At 46.0% G+C, this 23,379-nt stretch overlaps 2 protein-coding genes across 4 annotated transcripts; both read left to right on the top strand.

Moving 5' to 3' along the window:
• Window positions 1–2: 2 nt before the first annotated feature.
• On the top strand, window positions 3–13,087 carry LOC121581154 (zinc finger protein 391). 3 transcript variants are annotated; one of them, XM_045213180.1, is made up of 6 exons: window positions 3–342; window positions 856–927; window positions 3,375–3,436; window positions 3,610–3,796; window positions 11,292–11,978; window positions 12,077–13,087. In XM_045213180.1, exons 1-5 carry the CDS (start codon window positions 42–44, stop codon window positions 11,951–11,953), a joined length of 1,284 nt encoding a protein of 427 aa, XP_045069115.1. In that variant the 5' UTR covers window positions 3–41; the 3' UTR covers window positions 11,954–11,978; window positions 12,077–13,087. The 3 variants fall into 3 exon arrangements, with proteins under 3 accessions (XP_045069115.1, XP_045069116.1, XP_045069114.1); XM_045213181.1 differs by having other exon boundaries at window positions 3–327; window positions 11,292–13,087; XM_045213179.1 differs by having other exon boundaries at window positions 11,292–13,087.
• Window positions 13,088–14,717: 1,630 nt separating this feature from the next.
• Window positions 14,718–22,094, top strand: LOC121581174 (zinc finger protein OZF). The gene is made up of 9 exons (XM_045213178.1): window positions 14,718–15,019; window positions 16,355–16,522; window positions 16,639–17,072; window positions 17,175–17,269; window positions 17,551–17,736; window positions 18,086–18,268; window positions 19,395–19,456; window positions 19,981–20,206; window positions 21,850–22,094. The coding sequence occupies exons 1-9, from the start codon at window positions 14,969–14,971 to the stop codon at window positions 21,990–21,992; spliced, it is 1,548 nt and encodes a 515-aa protein (XP_045069113.1). The 5' UTR covers window positions 14,718–14,968; the 3' UTR covers window positions 21,993–22,094.
• Window positions 22,095–23,379: the final 1,285 nt, after the last annotated feature.

Below are 23,379 nucleotides of genomic sequence, written 5' to 3'. Positions count from 1 at the left end.
CCTGCCCCGACTGTGGCAAGAAGTTCGCTCACCTGGGAGCCATGAGACGACACCACCTCACACACACTGGAGAGAAGCCTTACTCCTGCTCAGTGTGTGGGAAGAGTTTCACCCAATCAGGTCATCTGAAAGAGCACCAGCAGTCTCACTCCGGAGAGAAACACCACTGTCTGATCTGTCAGAAACAGTACATCAGAGCAGAAGATCTGAAGATACACCACAGAGTTCACACAGGAGAAAGGCCCTACCGCTGTGCCGAGTGTGGCAAGAGCTACATCAGGTCAAAGAATCTCCGGGCTCACAAGCTGACTCACCAGAGGACACAAGGTGGGGGTGGTGGAGGTGAGGTGGAGAGGGCAGCTACTATCCAGGGTGAATAGGAAGGGAATGTATTAATAATAAACAATGCATAAAGGACTGGGGGCTGGGGGTGTCCCGAACACAGAGTGAGCCTAGACCTGGGTTAATAAGAGCTTTTAAATGGAGAATTGAGAATGCTTGTTAGTCCAGGACTAGACCCGTTGAGAATGCTTGTTAGTCCAGGACTAGACCCGTTGAGAATGCTTGTTAGTCCAGGACTAGACCCGTTGAGAATGCTTGTTAGTCCAGGACTAGACCCGTTGAGAATGCTTGTTAGTCCAGGACTAGACCCGTTGAGAATGCTTGTTAGTCCAGGACTAGACCTATTCTGTGTCCGGGAAACTGTCCCCAGGAGGTTTTCCTGACCACATGGCCCGATCTGATGATGATGATGATGATGATTAGGAAAAAACTAAAGATACCTATCCATCAATAGCTGTGTCATAGTTGAATAAATGAACAAAGGAATGCTTTGTCTTTCTCTCTGCCTGCCAGTGAAAGTGAAGGAGGAGAAAGAAGAGGAGGTTGCTGAGGGAGAGGAAGTCGGCTGGCGTTTCCCTGATCTCAGTAAGTAGAGGCAGAATGGTGACACTTCTTCAATCAGTTGTGTCGATGATGCGTTCCAACTGACACACTATTCCCTTTGACCAGTGGGGAATAGGGTACCATTTGACCAGTGGGGAATAGGGTACCATTTGACCAGTGGGGAATAGGGTACCATTTAGGACACAACCCACCCAATTATTTTACTCACAAATTATCTCCACAGTAGAGTCCGTAATACCAACCTATCTCCACAGGAGAGAGTCCTGTCCATGGCTCTGGTAGTGTCATTATAACCAGTAATACCAACCTATCTCCACAGGAGAGAGTCCTGTCCATGGCTTTGGTAGTCTCATTATAACCAGTAATACCAACCTATCTCCACAGGAGAGAGTCCTGTCCATGGCTCTGGTAGTGTCATTATAACCAGTAATACCAACCTATCTCCACAGGAGAGAGTCCTGTCCATGGCTCCGGTAGTGTCATTATAACCAGTAATACCAACCTATCTCCACAGGAGAGAGTCCTGTCCATGGCTCTGGTAGTGTCATTATAACCAGTAATACCAACCTATCTCCACAGGAGAGAGTCCTGTCCATGGCTCTGGTAGTGTCATTATAACCAGTAATACCAACCTATCTCCACAGGAGAGAGTCCTGTCCATGGCTCTGGTAGTGTCATTATAACCAGTAATACCAACCTATCTCCACAGGAGAGAGTCCTGTCCATGGCTCTGGTAGTGTCATTATAACCAGTAATACCAACCTATCTCCACAGGAGAGAGTCCTGTCCATGGCTCTGGTAGTGTCATTATAACCAGTAATACCAACCTATCTCCACAGGAGAGAGTCCTGTCCATGGCTCTGGTAGTCTCATTATAACCAGTAATACCAACCTATCTCCACAGGAGAGAGTCCTGTCCATGGCTCTGGTAGTGTCATTATAACCAGTAATACCAACCTATCTCCACAGGAGAGAGTCCTGTCCATGGCTCTGGTAGTGTCATTATAACCAGTAATACCAACCTATCTCCACAGGAGAGAGTCCTGTCCATGGCTCTGGTAGTGTCATTATAACCAGTAATACCAACCTATCTCCACAGGAGAGAGTCCTGTCCATGGCTCTGGTAGTGTCATTATAACCAGTAATACCAACCTATCTCCACAGGAGAGAGTCCTGTCCATGGCTCTGGTAGTGTCATTATAACCAGTAATACCAACCTATCTCCACAGGAGAGAGTCCTGTCCATGGCTCTGGTAGTGTCATTATAACCAGTAATACCAACCTATCTCCACAGGAGAGAGTCCTGTCCATGGCTCTGGTAGTGTCATTATAACCAGTAATACCAACCTATCTCCACAGGAGAGAGTCCTGTCCATGGCTCCGGTAGTCTCATTATAACCAGTAATACCAACCTATCTCCACAGGAGAGAGTCCTGTCCATGGCTCTGGTAGTGTCATTATAACCAGTAATACCAACCTATCTCCACAGGAGAGAGTCCTGTCCATGGCTCTGGTAGTGTCATTATAACCAGTAATACCAACCTATCTCCACAGGAGAGAGTCCTGTCCATGGCTCTGGTAGTGTCATTATAACCAGTAATACCAACCTATCTCCACAGGAGAGAGTCCTGTCCATGGCTCTGGTAGTCTCATTATAACCAGTAATACCAACCTATCTCCACAGGAGAGAGTCCTGTCCATGGCTCTGGTAGTCTCATTATAACCAGTAATACCAACCTATCTCCACAGGAGAGAGTCCTGTCCATGGCTCCGGTAGTGTCATTATATATAACCAGTAATACCAACCTATCTCCACAGGAGAGAGTCCTGTCCATGGCTCTGGTAGTGTCATTATAACCAGTAATACCAACCTATCTCCACAGGAGAGAGTCCTGTCCATGGCTCTGGTAGTGTCATTATAACCAGTAATACCAACCTATCTCCACAGGAGAGAGTCCTGTCCATGGCTCTGGTAGTGTCATTATAACCAGTAATACCAACCTATCTCCACAGGAGAGAGTCCTGTCCATGGCTCTGGTAGTGTCATTATAACCAGTAATACCAACCTATCTCCACAGGAGAGAGTCCTGTCCATGGCTCCGGTAGTGTCATTATAACCAGTAATACCAACCTATCTCCACAGGAGAGAGTCCTGTCCATGGCTCTGGTAGTGTCATTATAACCAGTAATACCAACCTATCTCCACAGGAGAGAGTCCTGTCCATGGCTCTGGTAGTGTCATTATAACCAGTAATACCAACCTATCTCCACAGGAGAGAGTCCTGTCCATGGCTCTGGTAGTGTCATTATAACCAGTAATACCAACCTATCTCCACAGGAGAGAGTCCTGTCCATGGCTCCGGTAGTGTCATTATAACCATTAATACCAACCTATCTCCACAGGAGAGAGTCCTGTCCATGGCTCTGGTAGTCTCATTATAACCAGTAATACCAACCTATCTCCACAGGAGAGAGTCCTGTCCATGGCTCTGGTAGTGAAGGAAGTCCCCCTACATCACACATCAACAAGGTGGGAGAAAATGACGACAAACATTTCATATGATAAAAAATAAGAAAGGTGCCCCACCTTCAAAGCTGATGTTTTAGTTTTCAGGTCTTGAAAGGATGGAATAGAAGTCTTTCTTGTATTGCGTTTATAAATAGAGTTCTAACGTGGTTAATGATGTTATGTTTTCACTGTAGGATCCTGGTGACCAATCCAGCCCCAAAGCTAGAGAGTCCCAGGGTCCTGATCCAAACCATGAGGAGGACAGCACTCAGACACCTGGGATGAACGCTCGTATTGTAGAGGAGGAAGAGGAGGAGGAGGAAGTTGGTGGTTTCATCAATTCTGAAGGAGAAGAATTTGGCTGGGATTCTGTTCAACATAGTAAGTGGAGGCAGAACGCTGACTGTTCTTTAGTTGACTGGGGATCTGTTCAACATAGTAAGTGGAGGCAGAACGCTGACTGGTTCTGTTCAACATAGTAAGTGGAGCAGAACGCTGACTTGTTCTTTAGTTGACCGGGTTCTGTTCAACATAGTAAGTGGAGGCAGAACGCTGACTGTTCTTTAGTTGACTGGGGTTCTGTTCAACATAGTAAGTGGAGGCAGAACGCTGACTGTTCTTTAGTTGACTGGGGTTCTGTTCAACATAGTAAGTGGAGGCAGAACGCTGACTGTTCTTTAGTTGACTGGGATTTCTGTTCAACATAGGAAGTGGAGGCAGAACGCTGACTGTTCTTTAGTTGACTGGGGTTCTGTTCAACATAGTAAGTGGAGGCAGAACGCTGACTGGGTTCTGTTCAACATAGTAAGTGGAGGCAGAACGCTGACTGTTCTTTAGTTGACTGGGGGTCTGTTCAACATAGTAAGTGGAGGCAGAACGCTGACTGTTCTTTAGTTGACTGGAATTCTGTTCAACATAGTAAGTGGAGGCAGAACGCTGACTGTTCTTTAGTTGACTGGGGTTCTGTTCAACATAGTAAGTGGAGGCAGAACGCTGACTGTTCTTTAGTTGACTGGGATTCTGTTCAACATAGTAAGTGGAGGCAGAACGCTGACTGTTCTTTAGTTGACTGGGGTTCTGTTCAACATAGTAAGTGGAGGCAGAACGCTGACTGTTCTTTAGTTGACTGGGGGTTCTGTTCAACATAGTAAGTGGAGGCAGAACGCTGACTGTTCTTTAGGTGACTGGGGGTCTGTTCAACATAGTAAGTGGAGGCAGAACGCTGACTGTTCTTTAGTTGACTGGGATCTGTTCAACATAGTAAGTGGAGGCAGAACGTTGACTGTTCTTTAGGTGACTGGGTTCTGTTCAACATAGTAAGTGGAGGCAGAACGCTGACTGTTCTTTAGTTGACTGGGATTCTGTTCAACATAGTAAGTGGAGGCAGAACGCTGACTGTTCTTTAGTTGACTGGGATTCTGTTCAACATAGTAAGTGGAGGCAGAACGCTGACTGTTCTTTAGTTGACTGGGGGTCTGTTCAACATAGTAAGTGGAGGCAGAACGCTGACTGTTCTTTAGTTGACTGGGGTTCTGTTCAACATAGTAAGTGGAGGCAGAACGCTGACTGGGTTCTGTTCAACATAGTAAGTGGAGGCAGAACGCTGACTGTTTTTTAGTTGACTGGGGGTTCTGTTCAACATAGTAAGTGGAGGCAGAACGCTGACTGTTCTTTAGTTGACTGGGGGTCTGTTCAACATAGTAAGTGGAGGCAGAACGCTGACTGTTCTTTAGGTGACTGGGGGTCTGTTCAACATAGTAAGTGGAGGCAGAACGTTGACTGGAATTCTGTTCAACATAGTAAGTGGAGGCAGAACGCTGACTGTTCTTTAGTTGACTGGGGTTCTGTTCAACATAGTAAGTGGAGGCAGAACGCTGACTGTTCTTTAGTTGACTGGGGTTCTGTTCAACATAGTAAGTGGAGGCAGAACGCTGACTGTTCTTTAGTTGACTGGGGTTCTGTTCAACATAGTAAGTGGAGGCAGAACGCTGACTGTTCTTTAGTTGACTGGGGGTCTGTTCAACATAGTAAGTGGAGGCAGAACGCTGACTGTTCTTTAGTTGACTGGGGGTCTGTTCAACATAGTAAGTGGAGGCAGAACGCTGACTGTTCTTTAGTTGACTGGTGGTCTGTTCAACATAGTAAGTGGAGGCAGAACGCTGACTGTTCTTTAGTTGACTGGGGGTCTGTTCAACATAGTAAGTGGAGGCAGAACGCTGACTGGGGTTCTGTTCAACATAGTAAGTGGAGGCAGAACGCTGACTGTTCTTTAGTTGACTGAGGTCTGTTCAACATAGTAAGTGGAGGCAGAACGCTGACTGTTCTTTAGTTGACTGGTGTTCTGTTCAACATAGTAAATGGAGGCAGAACGCTGACTGTTCTTTAGTTGACTGGGAGTCTGTTCAACATAGTAAGTGGAGGCAGAACGCTGACTGTTCTTTAGTTGACTGGGGGTCTGTTCAACATAGTAAGTGGAGGCAGAACGCTGACTGTTCTTTAGTTGACTGGGGGTCTGTTCAACATAGTAAGTGGAGGCAGAACGCTGACTGTTCTTTAGGTGACTGGTGGTCTGTTCAACATAGTAAGTGGAGGCAGAACGCTGACTGTTCTTTAGTTGACTGGGGGTCTGTTCAACATAGTAAGTGGAGGCAGAACGCTGACTGTTCTTTAGGTGACTGGGGGTTCTGTTCAACATAGTAAGTGGAGGCAGAACGCTGACTGTTCTTTAGTTGACTGGGGGTCTGTTCAACATAGTAAGTGGAGGCAGAACGCTGACTGTTCTTTAGTTGACTGGTCTGTTCAACATAGTAAGTGGAGGCAGAACGCTGACTGTTCTTTAGGTGACTGGTGGTCTGTTCAACATAGTAAGTGGAGGCAGAACGCTGACTGTTCTTTAGTTGACTGGTGGTCTGTTCAACATAGTAAGTGGAGGCAGAACGCTGACTGTTCTTTAGGTGACTGGGGTTCTGTTCAACATAGTAAGTGGAGGCAGAACGCTGACTGTTCTTTGGTTGACTGGGGGTCTGTTCAACATAGTAAGTGGAGGCAGAACGCTGACTGTTCTTTAGTTGACTGGGATTCTGTTCAACATAGTAAGTGGAGGCAGAACGCTGACTGTTCTTTAGTTGACTGGGATTCGGTTCAACATAGTAAGTGAAGGCAGAAAGCTGACTGTTCTTTAGGTGACTGGGGGTCTGTTCAACATAGTAAGTGGAGGCAGAACGCTGACTGTTCTTTAGTTGACTGGGGTTCTGTTCAACATAGTAAGTGGAGGCAGAACGCTGACTGTTCTTTAGTTGACTGGGGGTCTGTTCAACATAGTAAGTGGAGGCAGAACGCTGACTGTTCTTTAGGTGACTGGGGGTCTGTTCAACATAGTAAGTGGAGGCAGAACGCTGACTGTTCTTTAGTTGACTGGGGTCTGTTCAACATAGTAAGTGGAGGCAGAACGCTGACTGTTCTTTAGTTGACTGGGGTTCTGTTCAACATAGTAAGTGAAGGCAGAACGCTGACTGTTCTTTAGGTGACTGGGGGTCTGTTCAACATAGTAAGTGGAGGCAGAACGCTGACTGTTCTTTAGTTGACTGGGGGTCTGTTCAACATAGTAAGTGGAGGCAGAACGCTGACTGTTCTTTAGTTGACTGGGGGTCTGTTCAACATAGTAAGTGGAGGCAGAACGTTGACTGTTCTTTAGTTGACTGAGGTCTGTTCAACATAGTAAGTGGAGGCAGAACGCTGACTGTTCTTTAGGTGACTGGGGTTCTGTTCAACATAGTAAGTGGAGGCAGAACGCTGACTGTTCTTTAGTTGACTGGGGGTCTGTTCAACATAGTAAGTGGAGGCAGAACGCTGACTGTTCTTTAGGTGACTGGGGGTCTGTTCAACATAGTAAGTGGAGGCAGAACGCTGACTGTTCTTTAGTTGACTGGTGGTCTGTTCAACATAGTAAGTGGAGGCAGAACGCTGACTGTTCTTTAGTTGACTGGGGTTCTGTTCAACATAGTAAGTGGAGGCAGAACGCTGACTGTTCTTTAGTTGACTGGGGTTCTGTTCAACATAGTAAGTGGAGGCAGAACGCTGACTGTTCTTTAGGTGACTGGGGGTCTGTTCAACATAGTAAGTGGAGGCAGAACGCTGACTGTTCTTTAGTTGACTGGGGGTCTGTTCAACATAGTAAGTGGAGGCAGAACGCTGACTGTTCTTTAGTTGACTGGGGGTCTGTTCAACATAGTAAGTGGAGGCAGAACGCTGACTGTTCTTTAGGTGACTGGGGTCTGTTCAACATAGTAAGTGGAGGCAGAACGCTGACTGTTCTTTAGTTGACTGGGGGTCTGTTCAACATAGTAAGTGGAGGCAGAACGCTGACTGTTCTTTAGGTGACTGGGGGTCTGTTCAACATAGTAAGTGGAGGCAGAACGCTGACTGTTCTTTAGTTGACTGGGGGTCTGTTCAACATAGTAAGTGGAGGCAGAACGCTGACTGTTCTTTAGTTGACTGGGGGTCTGTTCAACATAGTAAGTGGAGGCAGAACGGTGACTGTTCTTTAGTTGACTGGGGGTCTGTTCAACATAGTAAGTGGAGGCAGAACGCTGACTGTTCTTTAGTTGACTGGGGGTCTGTTCAACATAGTAAGTGGAGGCAGAACGCTGACTGTTCTTTAGTTGACTGGGGTTCTGTTCAACATAGTAAGTGGAGGCAGAACGTTGACTGGGTTTCTGTTCAACATAGTAAGTGGAGGCAGAACGCTGACTGTTCTTTAGTTGACTGGGAGGTCTGTTCAACATAGTAAGTGGAGGCAGAACGCTGACTGTTCTTTAGTGACTGGGGGTCTGTTCAACATAGTAAGTGGAGGCAGAACGCTGACTGTTCTTTAGTTGACTGGGGGTCTGTTCAACATAGTAAGTGGAGGCAGAACGCTGACTGTTCTTTAGGTGACTGGGGGTCTGTTCAACATAGTAAGTGGAGGCAGAACGCTGACTGTTCTTTAGGTGACTGGGTGGTCTGTTCAACATAGTAAGTGGAGGCAGAACGCTGACTGTTCTTTAGTTGACTGGGGGTCTGTTCAACATAGTAAGTGGAGGCAGAACGCTGACTGTTCTTTAGTTGACTGGGAGTCTGTTCAACATAGTAAGTGGAGGCAGAACGCTGACTGTTTTTTGTGACTGGGGGTCTGTTCAACATAGTAAGTGGAGGCAGAACGCTGACTGTTCTTTAGGTGACTGGGGGACTGTTCAACATAGTAAGTGGAGGCAGAACGCTGACTGTTCTTTAGGTGACTGGTGGTCTGTTCAACATAGTAAGTGGAGGCAGAACGTTGACTGGTGGTCTGTTCAACATAGTAAGTGGAGGCAGAACGGTGACTGTTCTTTAGGTGACTGGGGGTCTGTTCAACATAGTAAGTGGAGGCAGAACGGTGACTGTTCTTTAGGTGACTGGGGGTCTGTTCAACATAGTAAGTGGAGGCAGAACGCTGACTGTTCTTTAGGTGACTGGGGGTCTGTTCAACATAGTAAGTGGAGGCAGAACGCTGACTGTTCTTTAGGTGACTGGGGGTCTGTTCAACATAGTAAGTGGAGGCAGAACGGTGACTGTTCTTTAGGTGACTGGGGGTCTGTTCAACATAGTAAGTGGAGGCAGAACGCTGACTGTTCTTTAGTTGACTGGGGGTCTGTTCAACATAGTAAGTGGAGGCAGAACGGTGACTGTTCTTTAGTTGACTGGGGGTCTGTTCAACATAGTAAGTGGAGGCAGAACGCTGACTGTTCTTTAGTTGACTGGGGGTCTGTTCAACATAGTAAGTGGAGGCAGAACGGTGACTGTTCTTTAGTTGACTGGGGGTCTGTTCAACATAGTAAGTGGAGGCAGAACGCTGACTGTTCTTTAGTTGACTGGGGGTCTGTTCAACATAGTAAGTGGAGGCAGAACGGTGACTGTTCTTTAGGTGACTGGGGGTCTGTTCAACATAGTAAGTGGAGGCAGAACGCTGACTGTTCTTTAGGTGACTGGGGGTCTGTTCAACATAGTAAGTGGAGGCAGAACGCTGACTGTTCTTTAGGTGACTGGTGGTCTGTTCAACATAGTAAGTGGAGGCAGAACGCTGACTGTTCTTTAGGTGACTGGGGGTCTGTTCAACATAGTAAGTGGAGGCAGAACGCTGACTGTTCTTTAGGTGACTGGGGGTCTGTTCAACATAGTAAGTGGAGGCAGAACGCTGACTGTTCTTTAGGTGACTGGTGGTCTGTTCAACATAGTAAGTGGAGGCAGAACGCTGACTGTTCTTTAGGTGACTGGGGGTCTGTTCAACATAGTAAGTGGAGGCAGAACGCTGACTGTTGGTGACTGGGGGTCTGTTCAACATAGTAAGTGGAGGCAGAACGGTGACTGTTCTTTAGGTGACTGGGGGTCTGTTCAACATAGTAAGTGGAGGCAGAACGGTGACTGGGGGTCTGTTCAACATAGTAAGTGGAGGCAGAACGGTGACTGTTCTTTAGGTGACTGGTGGTCTGTTCAACATAGTAAGTGGAGGCAGAACGCTGACTGTTCTTTAGGTGACTGGGGGTCTGTTCAACATAGTAAGTGGAGGCAGAACGCTGACTGTTCTTTAGGTGACTGGGGGTCTGTTCAACATAGTAAGTGGAGGCAGAACGCTGACTGGGGGTCTGTTCAACATAGTAAGTGGAGGCAGAACGCTGACTGGGGGTCTGTTCAACATAGTAAGTGGAGGCAGAACGCTGACTGGTGGTCTGTTCAACATAGTAAGTGGAGGCAGAACGGTGACTGGGGGTCTGTTCAACATAGTAAGTGGAGGCAGAACGGTGACTGGGGGTCTGTTCAACATAGTAAGTGGAGGCAGAACGGTGACTGTGGGGTCTGTTCAACATAGTAAGTGGAGGCAGAACGTGACTGTTCTTTAGGTGACTGGGGGTCTGTTCAACATAGTAAGTGGAGGCAGAACGGTGACTGGGGGTCTGTTCAACATAGTAAGTGGAGGCAGAACGCTGACTGTTCTAGTTGACTGGGGGTCTGTTCAACATAGTAAGTGGAGGCAGAACGCTGACTGTTCTAGGTGACTGGGGGTCTGTTCAACATAGTAAGTGGAGGCAGAACGCTGACTGTCTTTAGGTGACTGGGGGTCTGTTCAACATAGTAAGTGGAGGCAGAGACGTTTTAGTGACTGGGGTTCTGTTCAACATAGTAAGTGGAGGCAGAACGCTTAGGTGACTGGGGGTCTGTTCAACATAGTAAGTGGAGGCAGAACGCCCTCTTTAGGTGACTGGGGGTCTGTTCAACATAGTAAGTGGAGGCAGAACGGTGACTGGGGTCTGTTCAACATAGTAAGTGGAGGCAGAACGGTGACTGGGGGTCTGTTCAACATAGTAAGTGGAGGCAGAACGGTGACTGTCGGGGTCTGTTCAACATAGTAAGTGGAGGCAGAACGGTGACTGGGGGTCTGTTCAACATAGTAAGTGGAGGCAGAACGGTGACTGGGGGTCTGTTCAACATAGTAAGTGGAGGCAGAACGCTGACTGCTGGTGACTGGGGGTCTGTTCAACATAGTAAGTGGAGGCAGAACGGTGACTGGGGGTCTGTTCAACATAGTAAGTGGAGGCAGAACGGTGACTGGGGGTCTGTTCAACATAGTAAGTGGAGGCAGAACGGTGACTGGGGGTCTGTTCAACATAGTAAGTGGAGGCAGAACGGTGATCTAAAATACCCAGTATGTGTCCCAAATGGCATTCTATTTCCTACATAGTGACCAGGGTCCTGGACAAAATGAATGCACTTCACAGGGAATAAGGTACCATTTGGGATACAGACCATGAATTCATGTCGACTTGCTTGCCTCAGTACCTAACCCACTCTGTTATTCACACAGGAGAAAGCCCCAACCGTGGCTTAGACAGCGAAGAGAGTCCCCCTACATCAGAACATCCTGAACACCAGGAGAATCAGAAAACTAAGATATCCCACTGCTGCTCAGTGTGTGGCAGAGAATGCTATAAGCTCTCAGTACTACAGATCCACATGAGAATCCACACGGGAGAGAAGCCGTACCCCTGCCCCGACTGTGGCAAGAAGTTCGCTCACCAGGGAGCCATGAGACGACATCTCCTCACACACACTGGAGAGAAGCCTTACTCCTGCTCTGTGTGTGGGAAGAGTTTCACCCAATCAGGACATCTGAGGGAGCACCAGCAGTCTCACAGTGGAGAGAAGCCTCACCTGTGTCTGGTCTGTGGGAAAGGGTTCTCTAGAGCGTCAGACCTCAGGATACACCACAGAGTTCATACAGGGGAGAGGCCATACAGCTGTGATTACTGTGGGAAGAGATACGTCCGCTCTCAGAAGCTACGGGCTCACCAACGGACACACCACAGTGACAGGACACCCGTTGATGCTGGAGAGGAGATGGGCGATGGAGTGAAGAACCAGGAGGCTTTGACAATAACACATGATAAGCCTAGTGTTCCTATAGGGGATGTTAGTGAGCTGGACAAAAACAATGATACACTTCATCATCAGACAGGAGAACAATAGACTGAGAACCATTGAATAGACAGAGATCTAAATTCCATCAAACAATAGAATGAGAACCATTGGAATAGACAGAGATCTAAATTCCACCTAACAATAGAATGAGAACCATTGGAATAGACAGAGATCTAAATTCCATCAAACAATAGAATGAGAACCATTGGAATAGACAGAGATCTAAATTCCATCAAACAATAGAATGAGAACCATTGGAATAGACAGAGATCTAAATTCCACCTAACAATAGAATGAGAACCATTGGAATAGACATAGATCTAAATGCCAAACAATAGAATCAGAACCATTGGAATAGACAGATCTAAATTCCATCAAACAATAGAATCAGAACCATTGGAATAGACAGATCTACATTCCATCAAACAATAGAATGAGAACCATTGGAATAGACATAGATCTACATTCCATCAAACAATAGAATGAGAACCATTGGAATAGACAGATCTACATTCCATCAAACAATAGAATGAGAACCATTGGAATAGACAGAGATCTAAATTCCACCTAAATGATTTACCGAATTCTGACGCAGGACACAGGCTGCTTGGGAGGAGACAGATGCTGGGTGAAGTTTCCCACAAGCACAGATCTAGGATCAGCTTCCCCTGCCCGAATCCTAACCTTAACCATTAGTGGGGGAAATGCAAAGCTGACCCAAGATCCAGCATCTAGGGGCAACTTCACCCTACTCTGTTGGGGGAAAGAATGGGGAGGCTTTATCAGTTAGTGTTGACAGTAGCACTATGAGTGATGTTAGCAGGGTGGACAAACACAACTATTAACCTCATGATGAAGAACTATAGGCTCGGTTGGAACAGTTACAATGGACATGGTTCTAAATTCCACTTGAAGAAAGCACACAGTTCTGACCGAGAGATGAAATGATCAGTGCCGTTGTGAGTTTGTTATTGAACTTGAACCAGGAAGTACACCCAATATGTCCGCTAGACAGTTCCCGAAGGAGCGGTGTTCTAAATTGGAATCGTGGAATGCTTTTTCTCAGTCCACCCCATCCAGTGTGAGGAACCCAGTTGAAATGATTGTTTAATAGGTTATGTAATAATTATGTTCTTTTATTGTGTATCATCCAAATAAAATGTTCAATCCCATGACATTTGAGCACAGAGAGCGAGCTGTGGCTCCGTCCATGCTATCATTCAGGTCATTGTGCTGCCATAAGCTAGTGAGCAAGGTGTATCATGATGAGTGAATACATAAGCTAAAGAACCTGCCTCTAACTTCATCTATGGATCTATAAAAACAGTTTCTGTTTACGGTGCCATTTTATGCATGCTCTTTTCACACTACCGAGCCAAGCTGATGGATATCAAGGATACGGTTTTATTTGCTATGCTTAAAAGACGGGCTTGGTAAACGTGGGGCTTTATATGGCGTGCAGAAAATGTAACCGGGCTATATTGAAGTGTTTACTATTATTTCTGCAGGGGAACTGTCAGTATACTCAGTTGAACTGTTGGCGATAATAGTCGCCCTCCAGTGGGTGGAGGACGAACAACCTGTTAGAATTATAGTATGCTCAGTCTTGAATAGTTTATCATCTGGTAAATCTAATAGGAGTGACCTACTATTGGAGGTATTCATGTTATTATGGAGAATTGAGAGAATGGGTGTAGTAGTGAGATTTTTATTTAACATTTTACCCCCTTTTTCTCCCCAATTTCGTGATTATGATCTTGTCTCATCACTGCAACTCCCCAACTGGCTCGGGAGAGGCGAAGGTCACCAAGCCGCGCTTCTTAACACCCGCTCACTTAACCCGGAAGCCAGCTGCACCAATGTGTCAGAGGAAACACTGTACAACTGACGACCGAAGTCAGCCTGCAGGCGCCCGGCCCGCCACAAGGAGTCGCTAGAGCGCGATGAGCCAAGTAAAGCCCCCCCGGCCAATCCCTCCCCTAACCCGGACGACGCTGGGCCAATTATGCGCCGCCCTATGGGACTCCCGGTCGCGGCCGGTTGTGACACAGCCTGAGATCGAACCCCAGGCTGTAGTGATGCAGTGCCTTAGACCGCTGCGGCACTCGGGAGGCCAGTAGTGAGATTCTGCTGGGTCCCAGCACATTCGGGTGTGGAAGGGAATGAAATTGTAGACCAGTTAGCCAAAAGAGCTTTGAAACTAGATATAATTGATATTAATGTTCCACTGGGTAGAGGTGAAGCCAAATGTAAGATCAGAGCCATTTTGATAGATGTGTGGCAGAAGAGATGGGACTCTGAGCACAAGGGCCGGCATTTATATGCCCTCCAAAGAAAGGTCGGTGGACCAAGATTCAAAGGTCAGATTATGAAGGAAGAGGTGGTGTTTGCTCGATTGCGCTTAGGACGTTACATCTGGTTGGCAAGCATGTGAATGGTCGATGAAACGGTGGAGCATGTGTTGTTATATTGTCTTAAGTATGTTGAAGAGAGGGAAAGATTGAAGTGTAGGGTCATTGAGGTTGGGGGGGGGGTTGGGAAGGGATTTTGGGGATGGGGGAGAGTCTATTAGAAGTTAGTAGGGATCTTTTTTATTTTCCCAGAAATACTGAGTTAGGTTGGATGATTTAGAAATGTTGTAAACCGTGATTGACAACACATTCCAACACAGTAGGTGGCGGCATGCACCTTTAACGTTGGTTTGCGGACCGCCATTATATCATAGAAGAAGATTACTGCAGGTTGTAAGCGACTTGCAGTGCCTGCCTTGTCACCCCTGCACACAAGGTGGCGCTATTGCACCAGGTAGTTTACTCATGCAGAAGAATCATACCCGGAAGTACGGTGATGCAGTAATGCAGCCAGTCGGCTTATTTACCTCAATTCAAAACAGTTTAGCTGGCTAGTTACTGTTAAAATGGCAACATATATGATTTCTGCATGTATAGCCTTCGTTTAGCCAGCTGGCTAGGTTTCAAATCGTTTCACGACCAGTAAGTTGTTCAACTGACGTGAGTGACCTCGAGCTGAAGTGAACGCAAAAGAACAACAACAATCAATAACATGTCGGCAGAATTCACTCCTCTCGGTTCTGACCGACCAACAATGGACGAGGTAAGACACGGGAGGGACGAATTCCCGTTAGCTAGCCAGCCAAATCTACTAGCCTTGTCCTAGCTATTCTGACTCCAATGCATCACAGTACATGAATGGGCAAGCTTTGTCCCTTAATCTGTTTGTGAAAACTTCATTGCTGTAATTGCATGACAAGAAGTGACAAGAGTTGGCGTAATAGAGCGAACAGGTTATGCTAGGTCCTTTTAATGCTCAGTCATCTGAGAACTGATTTGAGTGTGGTTGTCAATTTGACAAAGTATCAAACTGTCCCGTTTGTTTACTGCTGCTGCTCAGTCAGTCTGTAGTCGCAACTTTGACACCATGCCACTGGGTGGGTCTTGTAAGGCAAGGCCAATCTTTCTGCGCGGGTGGGAGCGTCTTTTGTTCCTACCAAGCACTAACATAAACACACTGATCAAGTATCAAGCTGTCGTTTTTTATCTGCTCTCTCGTTCGCAACTTTGACACCATGCCACTGGGTGGGTCTTGTAAGGCAAGGCCAATCTTATCTGCAGAGCGGGTGGGAGCCGTCTTTTGTTCCTACCAAGCACTAACATAAACACACTGATCTAGGATCAGTTTTGCCTTAGGATTACCTGGACAAGGAGGGTCTGAGGTCAGCATTCCTACTGTTAGGTGCTTTGTGAAATACAGGCCCTGATTCCCTGATCAAAGTCTTGGACACTCATATAGGCTACCACAACAAAACACTCATATAGGCTACCACAACAAGACACTCATATAGGCTACCACAACAAGACACTCATATAGGCTACCACAACAAGACACTCATATAGGCTACCACAACAAGACACTCATATAGGCTACCACAACAAGACACTCATATAGGCTACCACAAAAAACACTCATATAGTCTACCACAAAAAACACTCATATAGGCTACCACAACAAAACACTCATATAGTCTACCACAACAAGACACTCATATAGGCTACCACAACAAACGCTCATAGTCTACCACAACAAAACACTCATATAGGCTACCACAACAAGACACTCATATAGGCTACCACAACAAAACACTCATATAGGCTACCACAACAAAACACTCATATAGGCTACCACAACAAGACACTCATATAGGCTACCACAACAAAACACTCATATAGGCTACCACAACAAGACACTCATATAGGCTACCACAAAAAACACTCATACAGGCTACCACAACAAGACACTCATATAGGCTACCACAACAAGACACTCATAGTCTACCACAACAAAACACTCAGTCTACCACAACAAAACAAATGTTCCCCTCTCCAGAACTTAGTAGTCAAGGCTGCCTTCCGCCCTTCACCGTCTTTTTAGGATGTTGTTGACAACCAGCCCAGCCCGTCCCCATCCCACAGCCCGTCCCCATCCCACAGCCCCCCTGCATCAGGAGAACCTGATCAAGAGAACCAAACAGAACCAACCAAGACCTTTTCTCACTGTTGTCCGGACTGTGAGAAAGAGTTTACCCGCCCATGTGACCTGGTGAGTTTGATAGGTTTTATTGGGCAGTTTTAAAAAGTACATATACACACAGTACATGAAACCTTACTTGATAACACCAAACAAGTCAATGACTTATTTCCATTGTGTTCCATAAGGTTAGACACCAGAGAGTACACACAGGGGAGAAGCCCTACTCCTGCTCTGACTGTGGCAAGAGGTTCGCCCACTCAGGAGGCCTCCGAGAACATGAGAGGATACACTCCGGAGAGAAGCCTCACTCCTGCTCTGTGTGTGGGAAGAGCTTCACCCAGAAGGGAAGTCTTAGGGTTCACCTACGGACACACACGGGGGAGAGACCTTATTCTTGCTCCATCTGCGGCAAGAGTTACACCCAAAATGAATTTTTGAAAGTGCACCAGCGAACGCACACGGGAGAGAGGCCCTACTCCTGCTCTGTGTGTGGCAAGGGCTTTGCTCAGATAGGAAACTTGAAGAAACACCAGCGGATTCACACCGGGGAGAAGCCTTACCAGTGCCAGGAGTGTGGTGCCAGTTTCACCCAGAAGGACAGCCTGAAGATGCACCAGAGGTCATTTATTTCATTCTTGTTCGGATTTGATCTCTTTGTTGTTTTACTGTTAAGTCTGTTGCGATTTTAAATGCATTTTAGATCAAGTTTGATTTGATTTAGGTCTCACACGGGAGAGAAGCCCTGCGTCTGCCCTGAGTGCGGGAAGGGTTTCCGCGACAACGGGCACCTGAAAGTCCACCTGAGAGTGCATACAGGTGAGGTTGATTTAACGACGTCTCAAAACTCTGAGTGGTCCACAATGTGGTTATTTAATAAAACTTGAAACTTTATGCAGCAATTGACCGCATACATTACAAATTTGTCGTATGTACGGGATACACATGGTATACACCGTCCAACGAAATGCTTACTTGCAGGTTCCTTCTCAACAATAAGAAATAATAAAAAAATTATAATACAAACATAAAGTAAATGGCTCATTATTGTGGAGTGACACTGTCTGTCTGTCTTTCCCACCCATCTGTCCATCCATCAGGTGAGAAGCCGTACTCCTGCCCTGACTGTGGGAGACGGTTCAGCCAGGCGGACGTCCTGAAGAGACACCAGATGGTGCATACAGGGGAGAAGCCGTACTTCTGTGGCCTGTGTGGGAGGAGGTTCGCCCAGCCTGCCACTCTGAAGTACCACCTCCGGACCCACGCAAGAGAGAACCAGACAGGAGGTGAGTTCAACACCTTTACAGCCAACATGTTGCCAGAGTAACAATTTCAGTTGAACGATTTGAATGAACATTCCAGAATGTTACGGTGAAGCTGCAAATAGCTCATTTTTCTATGGATTATTTACTGATGCTTTTTAGCTGTAATATTCAAACTGCAAATACTAATCTTACTAAATGTAATAGAAAGCCTACATAGCAACATTATTATTTGTAGTGGCAGTTTAGACACGAAACAGATACTTATGTTTGCCGCACACAACCTTCTCAGACTGTCAGCTACTTCGCTGCTAACACAAAACAAATACAGTGTTGTTGCTAACTTTCTAATGTTCACAAACCCTTTCCCTAGGGTGTCAACGCTGCCCAGTGTGTGGACAGGACCTCCCTACAGAGCAGGCTCTGAGAAAACACCTACAGACACACATGGGGGAGGACCTCGGTCACACCGGGGGACAGGAAGACGGGGAGGAGGAAGTTGGAGGTCTGATCAATTCTGATGGAGAAGACGTCGGCTGGGACCCTTCTCATCTTAGTAAGTGGAGAGAGGCACCCTATTCCCTAAGTAGTGCACTACTTTTGACCCTCCATCCATTCATCAGATGAGAAACGGGAGAGAGTCCTGTCCATGGCTCTGGTAGTGTCATTATAACCAGTAATACCAACCTATCTCCACAGGAGAGAGTCCTGTCCATGGCTCTGGTAGTGTCATTATAACCAGTAATACCAACCTATCTCCACAGGAGAGAGTCCTGTCCATGGCTCTGGTAGTGTCATTATAACCAGTAATACCAACCTATCTCCACAGGAGAGAGTCCTGTCCATGGCTCTGGTAGTGTCATTATATATAACCAGTAATACCAACCTATCTCCACAGGAGAGAGTCCTGTCCATGGCTCTGGTAGTCTCATTATAACCAGTAATACCAACCTATCTCCACAGGAGAGAGTCCTGTCCATGGCTCTGGTAGTGTCATTATAACCAGTAATACCAACCTATCTCCACAGGAGAGAGTCCTGTCCATGGCTCTGGTAGTGTCATTATAACCAGTAATACCAACCTATCTCCACAGGAGAGAGTCCTGTCCATGGCTCTGGTAGTGTCATTATAACCAGTAATACCAACCTATCTCCACAGGAGAGAGTCCTGTCCATGGCTCTGGTAGTGTCATTATATATAACCAGTAATACCAACCTATCTCCACAGGAGAGAGTCCTGTCCATGGCTCTGGTAGTGTCATTATAACCAGTAATACCAACCTATCTCCACAGGAGAGAGTCCTGTCCATGGCTCTGGTAGTGTCATTATAACCAGTAATACCAACCTATCTCCACAGGAGAGAGTCCTGTCCATGGCTCTGGTAGTGTCATTATAACCAGTAATACCAACCTATCTCCACAGGAGAGAGTCCTGTCCATGGCTCTGGTAGTGTCATTATAACCAGTAATACCAACCTATCTCCACAGGAGAGAGTCCTGTCCATGGCTCTGGTAGTGTCATTATAACCAGTAATACCAACCTATCTCCACAGGAGAGAGTCCTGTCCATGGCTCTGGTAGTGTCATTATAACCAGTAATACCAACCTATCTCCACAGGAGAGAGTCCTGTCCATGGCTCTGGTAGTGTCATTATAACCAGTAATACCAACCTATCTCCACAGGAGAGAGTCCTGTCCATGGCTCTGGTAGTGAAGGAAGTCCCCCTACATCACACATCAACAAGGTGGGAGAAAATGACGATGAACTTTTCACATTTTACTGTAAGCTAATGTCATCTATTTCAGGGGCCAAATGTATCAAGCATCTCAGAGTAGGAGTACTGATCTGGGATCAGTTTAGCCTCTTAGATGACTAGAGATCCTGGTTCGAATCCAGGCTCTGTCGTAGCCGGCCGCGACCGGGAGACCCATGGGGCGGCGCACAATTGGCCCAGCGTCGTCCAGGGTAGGGGAGGGAATGGCCGGCAGGGATGTAGCTCAGTTGGTAGAGCATGGCATTTGTAATGCCAGGGTTGTGGGTTCGATTCCAGTATAAAAAAAATAAAATGTATGCACTCACTAACTGTAAGTGGCTCTGGATAAGAGCGTCTGCTAAATGACTAAAATGTAAAATGTAAATAAAGAATGGACAAAGGGGGGACCTGATCCTAGATCAGCACTCCTCCTCTGAGATGCTTTATTAATACGGACCCTGATCTTCAGAGGGTGTGTTACTTCCTTTTATTATCGATCACTGTTTTCATTCTAGAATCCAGGTGACCAATCCAGATCCAAACCCAGGTCACTGGGTCCTGACCACAGAGGGGCCTTCAGTCAGACACTGGGGATGAACATTAAAGTAGTGGAAGAGGAGGAGCTGGAGGACTTGAGTCAAACTGTTGGGGTGACGGTTAAAGAAGAAGAAGAAGAAGAAGAAGTCAGCGGATTCATTCAGTCCCCAGTAGAAGAAGTGGACTGGGAGGCTGTTGACCTTAGTAAGTGGAGGGAGTTCTGTTGAACTTAGTAAGAGGAGGGAGTTCTGTTGAACTTAGTAAGTGGAGGGAGTTCTGTTGAACTTAGTAAGTGGAGGGAGTTCTGTTGACCTTAGTAAGTGGAGGGAGTTCTGTTGAACTTAGTAAGAGGAGGGAGTTCTGTTGAACTTAGTAAGTGGAGGGAGTTCTGTTGAACTTAGTAAGAGGAGGGAGTTCTGTTGAACTTAGTAAGAGGAGGGAGTTCTGTTGAACTTAGTAAGTGGAGGGAGTTCTGTTGAACTTAGTAAGTGGAGGGAGTTCTGTTGAACTTAGTAAGAGGAGGGAGTTCTGTTGAACTTAGTAAGAGGAGGGAGTTCTGTTGAACTTAGTAAGAGGAGGGAGTTCTGTTGAACTTAGTAAGTGGAGGGAGTTCTGTTGAACTTAGTAAGAGGAGGGAGTTCTGTTGAACTTAGTAAGAGGAGGGAGTTCTGTTGAACTTAGTAAGAGGAGGGAGTTCTGTTGAACTTAGTAAGAGGAGGGAGTTCTGTTGAACTTAGTAAGAGGAGGGAGTTCTGTTGAACTTAGTAAGAGGAGGGAGTTCTGTTGAACTTAGTAAGAGGAGGGAGTTCTGTTGAACGTAGTAAGAGGAGGGAGTTCTGTTGAACTTAGTAAGAGGAGGGAGTTCTGTTGAACTTAGTAAGAGGAGGGAGTTCTGTTGAACTTAGTAAGTGGAGGGAGTTCTGTTGAACTTAGTAAGTGGAGGGAGTTCTGTTGACCTTAGTAAGTGGAGGGAGTTCTGTTGAACTTAGTAAGAGGAGGGAGTTCTGTTGAACTTAGTAAGTGGAGGGAGTTCTGTTGAACTTAGTAAGTGGAGGGAGTTCTGTTGACCTTAGTAAGTGGAGGGAGTTCTGTTGAACTTAGTAAGTGGAGGGAGTTCTGTTGAACTTAGTAAGAGGAGGGAGTTCTGTTGAACTTAGTAAGAGGAGGGAGTTCTGTTGAACTTAGTAAGTGGAGGGAGTTCTGTTGAACTTAGTAAGTGGAGGGAGTTCTGTTGAACTTAGTAAGAGGAGGGAGTTCTGTTGAACTTAGTAAGAGGAGGGAGTTCTGTTGAACTTAGTAAGAGGAGGGAGTTCTGTTGAACTTAGTAAGAGGAGGGAGTTCTGTTGAACTTAGTAAGAGGAGGGAGTTCTGTTGAACTTAGTAAGAGGAGGGAGTTCTGTTGAACTTAGTAAGAGGAGGGAGTTCTGTTGAACTTAGTAAGAGGAGGGAGTTCTGTTGAACTTAGTAAGAGGAGGGAGTTCTGTTGAACTTAGTAAGAGGAGGGAGTTCTGTTGAACTTAGTAAGAGGAGGGAGTTCTGTTGAACTTAGTAAGAGGAGGGAGTTCTGTTGAACTTAGTAAAAGGAGGGAGTTCTGTTGAACTTAGTAAGAGGAGGGAGTTCTGTTGAACTTAGTAAGAGGAGGGCGGATGGTGACCTTAAAGAAACATGAAGTAATGAGGACTTACTATCACTGTGTCCCAAATGGCACCCGATCCTCTACTTTAGACCAGAGCTCTATAGCGAATAGGGAACCATTTGGGACACATATCTTAAAGGTTGCGTCCCAAAGGGCAGTGTATTTCCGATATTGTGTACTATATGTAACCTGTACTTGCTGTTCCCCTAGGAGCGTGTCCTAACCACTGCTCAGACAGTGAGGAGAGACCTCCCCACCAGGAGAATCACACAGCTAAAGACCGTCACCACACAGAGAACACAAGCCTCACTCCTGCTCTGACTCTATTTGAAGGACCTGATCAAAGCCATTGATTATGAAATAATTAGTTTCATGATATCATTAGCTACTGTACCCTATTGCAGATATGTATGTTTAATAATTGTGTTTGATTTAATAAATAACGGTTGCAACAACCTGCTTCTCTGCTCTATCAATCAATAGACCATTCAGTAAATGATCCACTGTTTCACATTCTAGTTGGCCTCTCACTCCAGTACGCAAATAGAATGAACCTAGGAGATTTGGGGCAAAGATATGAATATGAATGAGCTGTGGTTTAGAACGCGCTGTGTGATTGGCTGAGCCATACATGGGATGAGCTCACCACCTGTTGAAGGTACCAGCGCTCACATGACGGCAAAGCAGAGACCATCTGTGGGCTGGGGCGTCGAACGGCTTTTGTTGTTTTGCAATGAAATAACTTGTCTGTAGTGGATGTTTTGACGTGTCAGACAAGTTCACCGACTAAGCAGCTAAAGTGGCGGATAGCCTAGTAAAAAGCACGCCCAAAATAGTTAGTATGAGGTGCTGACTAATGGAGAGTAAACTGTTATGAAAATAAAGTGAGTATCACACGCTATACACAAGCTCCCAGTAATTTATTGGGTAAACCACCAACGTTTCAGCATGACTGTGCCTTCTTCAGGGTAACGTCATGAACGCTTGAACCAGACTATGTAGACAAACAGTGCAATTAGTCCAACCAATGACAACAGTGAGGGGTTGTGTCATAGGAATTAGGGTGATGAGGGATGGAAGAGTCGAACTGTTAAAGAACCAATAGATTGCAGCATGTTGAATATATTAGGCTATTATTTTCATCGTCATATTGCAACGTGATTAGATATTGTATATAATATTAAACATCATAAATCATTATTGTTTCATTAACCTGTTAGTTTAGCCAGAACTAGCTAAATCTGTTAATTAAGCCTAGGGTGACCAGACGTCCCCGATTTTGGTGGCCAGTGACCGGATATACAGTGGGGGAAAAAAAGTATTTAGTCAGCCACCAATTGTGTAAGTTCTCCCACTTAAAAAGATGAGAGAGGCCTGTAATTTTCATCATAGGTACACGTCAACTATGACAGACAAATCGAGTAAAAAAAATCCAGAAAATCACATTGTAGGATTTTTAATGAATTTATTTGCAAATTATGGTGGAAAATAAGTATTTGGTCACCTACAAACAAGCAAGATTTCTGGCTCTCACAGACCTGTAACTTTTTCTTTAAGAGGCTCCTCTATCCTCCACTCGTAACCTGTATTAATGGCACCTGTTTGAACTTGTTATCAGTATAAAAGACACCTGTCCACAACCTCAAACAGTCACACTCCAAACTCCACTATGGCCAAGACCAAAGAGCTGTCAAAGGACACAAGAAACTAAATTGTAGACCTGCACCAGGCTGGGAAGAC

The sequence above is a fragment of the Coregonus clupeaformis genome, unplaced genomic scaffold (genome assembly GCF_020615455.1).
Source record: "Coregonus clupeaformis isolate EN_2021a unplaced genomic scaffold, ASM2061545v1 scaf0087, whole genome shotgun sequence".
Lineage (NCBI taxonomy): Eukaryota > Metazoa > Chordata > Actinopteri > Salmoniformes > Salmonidae > Coregonus > Coregonus clupeaformis.
The sequence above is the reverse complement of the archived record's forward strand: the minus strand, read 5'-3'. Positions and strand labels throughout refer to the sequence as shown.

Excerpts from the sequence above, each read along its gene's own strand:
- LOC121581154 (XM_045213180.1), top strand. The coding sequence starts at position 42 with ATGAGACGACACCACCTCACACACACTGGAGAGAAGCCTTACTCCTGC. Across the intron at positions 928-3,374 it reads CTGGCGTTTCCCTGATCTCA|GAGAGAGTCCTGTCCATGGC; the intron begins GTAAGTAGAGGC and ends CTATCTCCACAG. Across the intron at positions 3,437-3,609 it reads CTACATCACACATCAACAAG|GATCCTGGTGACCAATCCAG; the intron begins GTGGGAGAAAAT and ends TTTTCACTGTAG.
- LOC121581174 (XM_045213178.1), top strand. The coding sequence starts at position 14,969 with ATGTCGGCAGAATTCACTCCTCTCGGTTCTGACCGACCAACAATGGAC. Across the intron at positions 17,270-17,550 it reads CCACCTGAGAGTGCATACAG|GTGAGAAGCCGTACTCCTGC; the intron begins GTGAGGTTGATT and ends TCCATCCATCAG. Across the intron at positions 18,269-19,394 it reads CTGGGACCCTTCTCATCTTA|GAGAGAGTCCTGTCCATGGC; the intron begins GTAAGTGGAGAG and ends CTATCTCCACAG.